Source organism: Rhinopithecus bieti, unplaced genomic scaffold, assembly GCF_001698545.2.
Source record: "Rhinopithecus bieti isolate Rb0 unplaced genomic scaffold, ASM169854v2 scaffold_13262, whole genome shotgun sequence".
In the NCBI taxonomy this organism is placed as follows: domain Eukaryota; kingdom Metazoa; phylum Chordata; class Mammalia; order Primates; family Cercopithecidae; genus Rhinopithecus; species Rhinopithecus bieti.
Genome location: NW_016808004.1, coordinates 4,440,963 through 4,454,151, shown reverse-complemented (window position 1 = coordinate 4,454,151; position 13,189 = coordinate 4,440,963). Strand labels below are relative to the sequence as shown.

Below are 13,189 nucleotides of genomic sequence, written 5' to 3'. Positions count from 1 at the left end.
TGCTCCCCATAGACTGACCATTCCAGGCCTTCTGCTGTGTGATGGGCTTCTCCAAGCCAAGAGTTCCTATTCCCAAACAGCCTGAGCTGGAGCCCCAGGCCCCAGGAACAGCCATCTGGCCCTGACCCTGAGCTCCTAGACACTCCCGTGACCCTGCAGAGGGCAGGAGGCCAGGCCCCATCTTGCCCAGGGGCTGTAGCTGCTGACCATGATTCCCCACTGGAGAGCTTAGTCCCAGTTCAGAGGAAGCTCTGGACTCAGTTCGTGTCCACTGTGTGCTCTCAGCAGGCCACAGTGCAGCCCACTGCAAGGAGCCCTGTCTACAGCTATGGCCGCAGATGCCACAGTGGGTCAGCTCACTCCCACCGAGGCTCCTGGGATCTGGTCCTGTCCTTGCCACACTTGGGACTGGGACTTCAGGGACTCCCCTGCGGGAAGGCAGTGCCCCTCAGTGACTGGCTACACATCCTAATGCCACTGTCACCTCAGAGCAGTTGGCCAAGGGAATAAGCTGAAGACATGGAGGTTTCCCTTTCTTATAAAAATCTTTAATAAAAATAGGTTTCTGCAGAACAGGTTATAAAACAGGAGTAGCAAACTCAAATTCCTGCCACCCAGGCAGGAGCGAGTGGAGCAGGTGGAGCGGGGCTCACAGAGAGGCCAGAGCAGCGTCCGACACAGAGGGACCTGGTCATTGACCTGTGGGGTGCATGTTCAGGTCTGACATATCATCTCCTTTTTTTTTTTTTTGGGACAGAGTCTTACTCTGTCACCAGGCTGGAGTGCAGTGGCACGATCTCAGCTCACTTCAACCTCTACCTCTCGCATTCAAGCGATTCTCCTGCCTCAGCCTCCCAAGTAGCTGGGACCACAGGCGCCTGCCACCACGCCCAGCATCAGAATAATTTTTTTGTATTTTTAGTAGAGATGGGGTTTCACCACGTTGGCGAGGGTGGTCTCGATCTTTTGACCTCATGATCCGCCTGCCTCGGCCTCCCAAAGTGCTGGGATTACAGGCGTGAGCCACCACACCTGGCCACATCATCTCATTTTTCAAGAGAAGATTTGTCTTTTAGAAAATTTGCTTTTTTTTTTTTGAGACAGAGTCTCACTCTCTCACCGGGGCTGGAGTATAGTAGCCGGCTCAGCTCACTTCAAGCTCTGCCTCCCGGGTTTACGCCATTCTCCTGCCTCAGCCTCCGGAGTAGCTGGGACTACAGGCGCCCGCCACCTCGCCCGGCTAGTTTTTTGTATTTTTTAGTAGAGACGGGGTTTCACCGTGTTAGCCAGGATGGTCTCGATCTCCTAACCTCATGATCCGCCCGTCTCGGCCTCCCAAAGTGCTGGGATTACAGGCTTGAGCCACCGCGCCCAGCCAAAAATTTGCATTTTTTAAAAATTATACTTTGGTCTGCAAAAAATTGCATTTTTAAATGTTTGCCACTAATTGATTCTTCTCTCCTCAAAATCACAGTGCAAGGCAAAATCAGATACAGGCAGCCAGTTCGCAACCTGTTGTATACACTCCACAATAAAAATAAATGGATCCACACAGTAGCAAAATATGTGTACAAAACCTACCAGGAAGACCAGGGACAGACCTCTACCGTCGAGTCAGCACGAGATAAGGAGAGGGAAGGAAGGCTGAGAATGGGGCTCAGCACTAGCCTGCCTGTCTGCAGCCCTGGGTCCTGAGGTACCACTGGGGGATGGAAGAACTTCAAGGAGAGCCCCAGCTGGGTCCTAATACCCCAGGAGCCTTCTGGCTTCTTCACTTTGGGCCTGCAGAGTCTCGCTTGCATACTTCTGGAGGAGTTCCATTTTCTTTCTTCGCACCAGTGCCTCCTCAATCTGTGGAAATTAAGAGTGCAGGGCTCACTCCTCAGCAAAGCCCTCCAACCCTTGCCAGACCCAGTCAGGAGGAAGTCCCCGAGGAAGAAGTCCATGAAGAGACTGATTTAAATGCCCAGAATAGTCTCCAAGAGTCGTAAGTCCCTCCCATTGGAAACATTTGAACAACAGAATGGCCTAGGGCAGAGGGTCCTGCCTTTTTTGGACCCCACACCCTGAGCACAATGACAGGTGTCATGTGGTCAGGACCCTGAGCTGCCCTGATGGGTAGGAAGGACAACGAAAACCCACTGCAGTGCTCGTGTAGTCTGCTTTGGAGAAGCCCGTGGTGCCCAGGCAGCTCTTAGCTGTGGTCCTACCTCTTGCTGCGAGGGAACAGGGACGTGAGCAATGAACTTCTGCTGGCCGTCATCCCCTCCTTTCTCCTGGCTGCCTTCCTCATCCGACTACAAACAGAACAAGCGAAAGTCCATCAGTAGGCGTCCAGCTAGATAAATCCTGGCAACTCTATAAAACACACTATTTAAAAGAAAAAAAACTATTTAAAAGAAAAAACTGCAACTATTTAAAAGAAAAATATAAGAAAGTTCTATACTTACAGAAAGACACCTGAGCCACAAGATTAAGTTAAAAAAATCGGCCGGGCGCAGTGGCTCAAGCCTGTAATCCCAGCACTTTGGGAGGCCGAGACGGGCGGATCACGAGGTCAGGAGATCGAGACCATCCTGGCTAACACGGTGAAACCCCGTCTCTACTAAAAAATACAAAAAACTAGCCGGGCGAGGTGGCGGGCGCCTGTAGTCCCAGCTACTCGGGAGGCTGAGGCAGGAGAATGGCATAAACCGGGGAGGCGGAGCTTGCAGTGAGCTGGAATCCAGCCACTGTACTCCAGCCTGGGCGACAGAGCGAGACTCCGTCTAAAAAAAAAAAAAAAAAAAACCACAGAACACGGTGTACATTACGCTACCTTTTGTCTAAGGAGGAAATAAGAATAGAAACTACTGACAGCAGTGAGAACAAGGTAGGTAAGGAACAGGGAGAGAAAAGAGAATCTTCATGGAATATCTTTATATACTATTTCACTTTTGAACCTTGTGAATGTTATCACTATTTTTTTTTTTTTTTGAGATGGAGTCTTGCTCTGTCGCCCAGGCTGGAGTACGGTGGCCGGATCTCAGCTCACTGCAAGCTCTGCCTTCCGGGTTTACGCCATTCTCCTGCCTCAGCCTCCCGAGTAGCTGGGACTACAGGCGCCCGCCACCCCGCCCGGCTAGTTTTTTGTATTTTTTAGTAGAGACGGGGTTTCACCGTGTTAGCCAGGATGGTGTCGATCTCCTGACCTCGTGATCCGCCCGTCTCGGCCTCCCAAAGTGCTGGGATTACAGGCTTGAGCCACCGCGCCCGGCCTGTTATCACTATTTTTAAAAATTTAAATGTAAAATAATGTACCATGTATAGAAAAATAATCAACTCAGAGGTTGCCTATGAGTCAATACAAATTTCTAATAACAAAGAAAACAACATGGACTTGGAAAGAGAGAAAGGGTCTTGTGGCAAGTCGGAAGTCCACTGTTTGCTGGGCTCTGCCAGACACCGTGCACGACCCGTTCCCTGACTGGTTCCCAGTGGGGGTGGCTTGAAAAGCCTCTTGAGGAACCTCTCATCCATTGCTGGCACTTGGAGAAACTGGTTGTATCTAACACTAAACACACACCTACCCTGATCTGGTGGTTCCACTCCTCAACATGTACTCAAACACTGCACGGGAACAAGAAAATTCCCAGCAACCCTATCTGCCAAAACCCCAAGCTGGACACAACACAAATACCTACAAACATCAGACACAAAAGAGTACACATGACTCCACATATGTAAAGTTCAGACACAAGTAAAACATACGGGTCACGAAAGGTCAGGAGGGTGACCCCTGAGGCACCAGTGAGCTTCTGGCGTTGTGGTCCTGTTCTATTTCTTCACTGGTATTTGCTATGTGTGTGTGTTCAACCTATGAAAATCCAGTGACCTACACATTTAGCAGGTGTGTACTTTTCTGTATACGGAACAACACTCAGCAGTGAAAAGGAATGAACTATTGAACTCAACAACCAGAGGGATGGCAAGGGAATCATGCTGAGTGTCAAGGCCATCTCGAAAGGTGACCCACAGCATGATCCCATTTATAAAACATTATGAAATGACAAAATCAGAGATGGTTAGGGTTCAGCTAGGTCAAGAGATGGTGAGGACAGGGAGATGTGAACTGTGAAGGGGTGGCACCAGGGATCTTTGTGGTAAGGGGACAGTTCCCAGGCTGGAGTGCGGTGGTGTAATTACAGCTCACTGCAATCTCAACCCCCTGAGCTCAAGCAATTCTCACACCTCAGCCTCCTGAGGAGCTGGGACTATAGGCATCTCCAACCACACCCAGCTAATTGTTTTTATTTTTGGTAGAAACAGGGCCTCATTGTGTTGCCAAGACTGGTCTCGAACTCCTGAGTTCAAGCAATCCTCCCACCTCAGCCTCCCAAAGTATTAGGATTATAGGCGTGACTACCACCCCCGGCCAGTTCTGTATCTGGATTGTCATGATGGCCACATGGTTCTCCATACATGGAGACAAACGACACAGAACTTTACACGTTCATTATGCCAACGTCAACCTCCCAGTTTTACTACTGTGCTAGAACTACATGAGACAGAACCATTGGGGGAAATGGGTGAAGCATACACAAGATCTCTCTGCATTCTTTGCAACTTCCTGTATCTCTGTAATTATTTGAAAAGAAAAAAAAAAAATTCTGCTGTGGGTTTCCACTGCTCTTCCCCACAACGCCAGCTCCCCATCAGCCTCCACTCACACCCAGCACCCACTCTCTGCACTCTAGCACACTGGGCTGTCCTTTGTCTCTCATACTCATCACAGGATCTCTCAGCACATGATGTGCTCCTGCTGGGGCGTATCATCTCCTCCTCCCTTGGTTAAGTTCCCTGGATCGTCCTAATCTCAGCTGAGGGGTTAGCTTCCCAGCAGAGCGTCTGCAGTCTGTCCCTGCACCAAGGCTTTATTGAGGGACTGCTGCTCACTGTCTCTCTTACTGGACTGCCTCCCCCGGACTAAAAGCTACACACCAGGCCTCTGTACCACTATGCCCCTGCACCTGGAAAGGGGCTGGCTCACAGGAGCCATGAATTAAACACCTGCTGAGAGAGCAAATGAGTATTTATACCTAGAGGAAATCCTCCTAAGGCATGCTGCCATCCTGCTTCAGACCCGCACTGAACTCCACTAGCCCAGCTAGACATGAGCAGGAACATCAGGCCTGTTACATCCTGTGTGACATTGACTAAGTCACTAAACCTGAGCCTGCTTCTTCACCAGTGGTGTCTCAGCAAGCTCCTTATGTGGAACCTGAGCCATGATCCATGTGTGGGTGATCCCCTCCCTTCTCTCAGTCCAGCAAATCAGATCCACTTGGATCTGTGCAGGCAGCAAGGACTCCAAACAGAGGGCCCTGCAGAAGAGCTCTGCATGGGAGGCAGATATTTCAAATGCTGACTTTTCCTTGTTTCAGAATATCTCCTTTAATGCAGTGAAGTTTTGGTAATGTTTCATAGAAAAAATAAAAGGTGTAGCACAGACAGATATGTCAAGATTACTTACATGGTGGCTATAATAAAAAGTAATAACTAAGATATATAATGAGTGTTTCCTATAGATCAGAAAATATGCAAAAGGTCTGAAAATATGCAAGGATTCCCCAACCATGACCCTCTGGGTTTGTTTCCATCTGTAAGAAGGGGTGTTAGGGCCAGATGCAATGGTTCACACCTGTCATCCCAGCACTTTGGGAGGCCAAGGCGGATGGATCACGAGGTCAGGAGTTCGAGACCAGCCTGGCCAATATGGTGAAACCCTGTCTCTATTAAATATATAAAAATTAGCCGGGCATGGTGGCACTCGCCTGTAGTCCCAGCTACTCGGGAGGCTGAGGCAGAAGAATTGCTTGAACCTAGAAGGCAGAGGTTGCAGTGAGCCAAGATCATGCCACTGCACTCCAGCCTGGGTGACAGTCGAGCAAGACTCCGTCTCAAAAAAATAAAAAAGATGGGAGTGTTAGACTACGGAAGAGCGACTGGCACTGCCATGTGAACAGAAGTGATGAGGTCATGGGCTAAAGCTCATGGCTTCCTCTGTGTTTATCAATCTAATTCCAGGGCATGCAGGAGGGCCTGTCTCTAAGAAGGAAGGAAGGAAGCCCTTGTGTAAAGCATGGCCAGCAGGGCACTCTCATGGCTGCTGCCTCCTGAAACCCTCCTGTAATCTCACGAGTGTTTTCACAGCCATCCTGCAGGCGAGCAAGCTGGGCTGTGAACCCTGACTCTGTGTTTTGAAGCCAAGCTTCCTCCCTGCCATACTTCATGGCTTGGAGCAGATGGCAGTGAGTGCCAGAGGGGACCAAACCCAATACCTCCTCCTCGGTGACTGCATAGATGTTGATCTCTTCCTCCTCTTCCTCCTCCTCTTCCTTTTCTCCTCTTGCCAGCCGAGCCTCTCTCTCTGCTTTCCACTTTTCCACTAACTCGGCTCTGACTGAACACAAGAGAGGGTAGGTGCTATTTATTTCAGTCTCTAAATGAGCTTTCAACACTACGCAGGGAAAGGCCAACACTATGCAGGGAAAGTCTAGATATCCCCCCTAGAAAGGGACATCCTTCATTCTGCCCCCATGAGTGGAAATGGATGTGAGGCATGGTAGTCCTACAACAGCTCTGGCTTTCAGTCACTACAAAGCAGATTTTTAGGGAACATTCCCAAATCCTCCCTAGTTCCACAACCTGAGTGGCTTCCCAACATGTCCACATGAAAACAGAGAAGGCAGGGGCAGAGCATGCTAGAAATCAGCTCCAGCTCCAGACCACTTGCTTCCAAAGTCTTGGCTTGATGTGTCACATGGGCACTGGTATTAGCACAAATCCAGATGGTGATCTCCTAGCAGACAGGGACTGGTCAGACTTGGTTCTCATGGCTTCCCCAACCTGTTATCTCTGGCCCACACAGCCTTGACTGCCTCACAGAGATCAGGGAATTAACAGACCATCACACCTGAAGACCATTAGCAACAAAGAAAACTCCTTTCTGGCATAAAGCACTATTGAAAATCCTGTTTTCAAAGGAGACAACAGAAAACAGATGCCATCTATTCGAAAATAAAATGCCCAGAGACCTACGTTTCTTTTCATATTCCTGTTCCAAAGGCACAATAACACCATCGTCTTCATCTAGGTAACCATAGTACTCAAAATCGATTGCCTTCATGAGCTCAGCACGTGTCTTTCTGGGAGGAGGAAGAGCTATAAGAAACAGAAACAGAGCTGAGTTTCCAAGTCACAATCACACTCCAGTGAAGCTGTCTCCTGATGCAACGCTACACAGCCACGTGGCACGTATGTTCATGAAAATACCACGTAGGTGCGGTGGCTCGCGCCTATAATCCCAGCACTTTGGGAGGCCGAGGCAGGCGGCTCACGAGGTCAGGAGTTCGAGACCAGCCTGACCAACATGGTGAAACCTCGTCTCTACTAAAAATACAAAAATTCGCCAGGCGTGGTGGTGCGCGCCTGTAATCCCAGCTACTCAGGCTGAGGCAGGAGAATCGCTTGAACCCGGGAGGCAGAGTTTGCAGTGAGCCGAGATCACACCACTGCACTCTAGCCTGGACAACAAAGCAAGGCTCCATCACAAAAAAAGAAAATACCATGGATAGGCACTTTTCTATAGTATTCATGGGATTATTTAAGTGGTTGAGCCCTTTTTAAATTCAGTACTGGGACCCATTAGTCCATTTAAAAGCAACCTACCTAATTAAAAAACAAAACCAAGCTCGGCGCGGTGGCTCACGCCTGTAATCCCAGCACTTTGGGAGGCCGAGGCGAGAGAATCATGAGGTCAGCAGTTCGAGACCAGCGTGGCCAACATGGTGAAACCCCATCTCTACTAAAAATACAAAAATCAGTCAGGCATGGTGGTGGGCCCCTTTAATCCCAGCTACTCCGGAGGCTGAGGCAGGAGAATCACTTGAACCCAGGAGGCGGAGGTTGCCGTGAGCCAAGACCGCGCCACTGCACTCCAGCCTGGGCAACAGAGCCGGACTCCGTCTCAAAAAAAAAAAAAAAGAAAAAAAAAAGAAAAAAGAAATTCCAGGCTGGTTGCAGTGCAAACATAAGATAGCAAAAAGCTTCATGGACAGAAATATGCATCACATTATTATTTATGTAAGAGAGAAAACTTGGAAATAACCTAGGATTGTAAATTGCAGAATATGTATGGGATGGGATATCCTGCAGCCCCTGTAATGCTAATTCACAAAGTATTTTAATAACACAGGAACTGTCATAATGTTTAATGAAAAAGCATGACAAGAAACATAAGTAAATAAAAAAGACAAAAGAAACTATACCCGAAATGGGACAAGAATTAAGCCAGCATCAAATCTACGTTAAAAAAAAAAAAAAAAAAAAAAAAAAAAAAAAAAAAAAAAAACTATAAACAAACAAAAAAGATAGATGAGAAAGCCCTAAAGAAGATATTTTCAGACTAGGACTATTATCCAGAATATTCAAGTAATTCTTTTTTTTTTTTTTGAGATGGAATTTCACTCTTGTTGTCCAGGCTAGAGTGCAATGGCATGATCTCGGCTCACTACAACCTCTGCCTCCAGGTTCAAGTGATTCTCCTGCCTCAGCCTCCCGAGTAGCTGGGATTACAGGCACCCACCACCACACTCAGCTAATTTTTGTATTTTTAGGAGAGATGGGTTTCACTTGTTGGCCAGGCAAGTCTCAAACTTGACCTCAGATGATCTGCCCGCTTAGGCTTCCCAAAGTGCTAAGATTAGTAGGTGTGAGCACTGTGGGCCCGGCCAGAGAATTATTGAAAATGAAAAAGAAAATGACAAGGCCAACCAGATTAGTCAAAGAATAAAAGCTAGCCAGACAGCCATGGCTCATGCCTGTAATCCAGCATTTTGGGAGGCCGAGGCAGGTAGATCACCTGAGGTCAGGGTTCAAGACGCAGGACTGGCCAACATGGGCAAAACCCTGGTCTCTATTAAAAATTACCAAAAAATTAGGCCAGGCGCCGGGTGGCTTCAAGCCTGTCAATCCCAGCACTTTGGGAGGGCGAGACGGGCGGATCATGATGTCAGGAGATCGAGGACCATCCTGCTAATACGTGAAACGTCGTCTACTAAAAATTACAAAAAAGCTAGCCGGGCGACGAGGCGGGCGCCTGTAGTCCAGCTACTCGGAGGCTGAAGACAGGAAGAATGGCGTGAACCTGGGAGGCGGAGCTGCAGTGAGCTGAGATCCGGCCACTGCACTCCAGCTCGCCTTGGGCGGCAGAGCAAAGACTCCGTCTCAAAAAAAAGAAAAAAAAAAAAAAAAAAAAAAAAAAAAAAAAAAAAAAAAATACAAAAATTTAGCAGGGCGGTGGTGAGGCGTGTTGCCAGGCGCCTATAATCCCAAGCTACTGAGGAGGCTGAGGTAGGAGAAACACTTCAACCCAGGAGGCAGAGCTGGCAGTGAGTCGAGATCGCGCCACTGCACTCTAGCCAGGGCAACAGAGTGAGAGTCCATCTCAAAAAAAAAAAAAAAAAAAGATAGAAAGAAAAAAAAAACTGGAAAGTAAAGGTCTGCAATGGAGGAATTGTTATGTCAGGTATGGTTAATCCATACCATGATACTCTTTAATCCTTCACATCCACTAACAGAGTTCTAAGTATATTTGTGGGAGGATACCAATGGCTATCACAACACAACAGTTATGAAAGAGCCACTGTCATTTGGCAGGCCTCTATCTATCACCCCACTGTTGGTAACAGCAACTGTGCCCACCCCTCTGCCACTCTTGGGCCACGTCATGTAAGTAGTGGTCATCATGCTGGCTGGAGCCAGGAGATAGTGCAGGTTGAAGCCTGGCTGGCTCAGAGTACTGCGTTCCTCCTGGCCACAGGGGCTGGTATATGGATGATGGCATTATAATCCAATCAAAACCAACTACACTCAGTCTGGGAATTTTGCTTGAGCTGCTTGGGAGAAAAATCTGTTGCTGAGAGAACAAGACCTAAGTCGATGACAGATGATTGCCACAAGTGGAAAGCCAGGCAGAGAAAGAAGTTTACACAGTGGAAGTCAAAACTGCAATACAAAGAAATGTGAGCTACATTCAGCCATGCCTGAAGGCAAACTATCCTGGGATTTCCTTGGGGTTAAGTCACCTGTCACTTATACTGATGAAATAAGCATGTAACTGCCTGGAAACGGGACTAAAAGAAGGCTGAGTGCAGGGGTTCATGCTTGTAATCCCAATGCTTTGGGAGCCCGAGGCAGGAGGCCTGCTCGAGGCAAGGAGTTCAAGAATTACTAGACAACATAGTGAGACCCCCCATCTCTACAGAAATTTTAAAAAATGTCAGGGGTGGTGATACATGCCTGTACTCCTAGCTACTCAAGAGGCAGAAGGATGCCTTGAGCCCTGGAGTTCAAGGCTGCAATAAGCTATGATTGCACCACTGTATTCCACAGCCTGGGTGACAGAACAAAGTCCTGTCTCTCTTTTTTTTTTTTAAGACGGAGTCTTGCTCTGTCGCCCAGGCTGGAGTGCAGTGGTGCAATCTCGGCTCACTGCAACCTCTGCCTCCGGGGTTCAAGCAATTCTCCTGCCTCAGCCTCCCAAGTAGCTGGGATTATAGGCATGCGCCACCATGCCTGGCTAATTTTGTATTTTCTTCTTCTTTTTTTTTTTTTAAAAGACAGAGGTGGCGTGATCTCAGCTCACTGCAAGCTCCACCTCCTGGGTTCACGCCACTCTCCTGCCTCAGCCTCCCGAATAGCTGGGATTACAGGCGCCCGCCACCATGACCAGCTAATTTTTCGTATTTTTTTTAGCAGAGACAGGGTTTCACTGTGTTAGCCGGGATGGTCTTGATCTCCTCACCTTGTGATCCGCCTACTTTGGCCTCCCAAAGTGCTGGGATTACAGGCGTAGCCACCATGCCCGGCCTGATTTTGTACTTTCAGTAGAGATGTGGTTTCACCATGTTGGTCAGGCTGGTCTTGAACTCCTGACCTCATGTGATCCACCCTCCTCGGCCTCCCAAAGTGCTGGGATTACTGGTGTGAGCCACTGCACCTGGCCTAAAAAAAAATTTTTTTCTTAAGGCCGGAAAGGAACATACCAAACGATAATAATGATTATCAGTTACCTCTAGGAGGGGCACTGGGATGAGGGTAGAGGTAAGAGGACTTTAACTCTATCTGTACTATTTGAATTATAACCGGTAAAATTGACTTAAGTATTTTCTTTCTAAAACAAAATCTTTTAAAGAGATGACAAAAAAGGAAAATAAATTAAAAAATCCAAAAATCTATGACCGGAATAAGCAAAAATACATGTAGAAAAAATGTAAATGCAAAAAACCTAACATATAGAGCATAATCACAATGTAGGAGCCGCCCCAGTATAAGCCTTTAGAAACTGGAAGGAACAGCCAGGTGAAGTGGCTCACTCCTGTAATCCCAGCGCATTGGGAGCCCAAGACAGAGGCCGAGGTGGGCAGATCACAACATCAAGAGTTCAAGACCAGCTGGGAGCAGTGGTTCACGCCTATAATCCCAGCACTTTGGGAGGCCGAGGCAGGTGGATCACGAGGTCAGGAGATCGAGACCATCTTGGCTAACATGGTGAAAGCCCGTCTCTACTAAAAAATACAAAAGTTTTGCCAGGTGTGGTGGCGGGCACCTGTAGTCCCAGCTACTCGGGAGGCTGACGCAGGAGAATGGCGTGAACCTGGGAAGCGGAGCTTGCAGCAGTGATGTGAGATCGCGTCACTGCACTCCAACTTGGACAACAGAGCAAGACTCCATCTCAAAAAAAAAAAAAAAAGCTCGAGACCACCCTGGCCAACATAGTGAAATCACGTCTCTACTAAAAATACAAATTAGTACCAGGCACGGTGGCTCACACCTGTAATCCCAGCACTTTGGGAGGCCAAGGCGAGCAGATCACGAGGTCAGGAGATCGAGACCATCTTGGCTAACATGGTGAAAGCCCGTCTCTACTAAAAAATACAAAAGTTTTGCCAGGTGTGGTGGCGGGCACCTGTAGTCCCAGCTACTCGGGAGGCTGACGCAGGAGAATGGCGTGAACCTGGGAAGCGGAGCTTGCAGCAGTGATGTGAGATCGCGTCACTGCACTCCAACTTGGACAACAGAGCAAGACTCCATCTCAAAAAAAAAAAAAAAGCTCGAGACCACCCTGGCCAACATAGTGAAATCACGTCTCTACTAAAATACAAATTAGTACCAGGCACGGTGGCTCACACCTGTAATCCCAGCACTTTGGGAGGCCAAGGCGAGCAGATCACGAGGTCAGGAGATCGAGACCATCCTGGCTAACACAGTGAAACCCCATCTCTACTAAAAATACAAAAAAAAAAAAAAAAAAAAAAAAAGAAGAAAAAAAATTAGCTGGGCATGGTGTCAGATGCCTGTAGTCGGGAGGCTGAGGCAAGAGAATGGCGTGAACCTGGGAGGCAGAGCTTGCAGTGAACCGAGATTGGGCCACAAACCCGGGAGGCTGAGGTTGCGGTGAGCCAAGATCGCACCACTACACTCCAGTCTGTGCAACAGAGCAAGACTCCGTCTCACCAAAAAAATAAACAAATAAAAATAAATAAATAAATAGAAAGAAAGAAACTGGAGGGAACAATGTCCTAATATATTAACAATCATCACATATGAGGTGTGAAAATGTGAGTGGTCTTTTTCCGATTTTCTGTATTTTATAATTTACTTTTTTTGTTTAAAATGGAGTCTTCCTCTGCTGCCCAGGCTGGAGTGCAGTGGCACAATCTCGGCTCACTGCAACCTCTGCCTCCCAGGTTCAAGCGATTCTCCTGCCTCAGCCTCCTGAGTAGCTGGGATTACATAGGTGCCTGCCACTATGCCCAGCTAATATTTTTTTTGTATTTTTAGTAGAGACAGGGTTTCACTATGTTGGCCAGGCTGGTGTGGAACTCCTGACCTCGTGATTCTCCCGCCTTGGCCTCCCAAAGTGCTGGGATTAGAAGCATGAGCCACTGCACCTGGCTATAACTTCTGTGTAATAAAAAATATATTGCTTCATAATTAATGGCACAATATTTAAACTCTGAATTATTTTTAAGTGACGATAGCGACCTATACAAAACCAGTTTTGGAATAATGAATTTTAAAATAAGCAGGGTTTAATAAAAGTAGAACTATATATTTTAAAAAAAAAATAGAAAACAGCCGGGCG

The 13,189-nt window shown here is 47.7% G+C and overlaps 1 protein-coding gene across 1 annotated transcript in view; it reads right to left on the bottom strand.

Annotated features, from left to right (window-relative positions):
• Positions 1–1,499: 1,499 nt before the first annotated feature.
• ISY1 (ISY1 spliceosome associated protein) overlaps positions 1,500–13,189 on the bottom strand; it is a 37,124-nt gene continuing 25,434 nt past the window's right edge. The window contains exons 7-10 of the mRNA XM_017884956.1: positions 7,081–7,229; positions 6,321–6,442; positions 2,211–2,297; positions 1,500–1,851 (exon numbers count right to left, since the gene is read on the bottom strand). Of these exons, the coding sequence (XP_017740445.1) occupies positions 1,744–1,851; positions 2,211–2,297; positions 6,321–6,442; positions 7,081–7,229 (466 nt within the window). The 3' untranslated portion in view covers positions 1,500–1,743. The remainder of the gene's footprint in view (positions 1,852–2,210; positions 2,298–6,320; positions 6,443–7,080; positions 7,230–13,189) is intronic.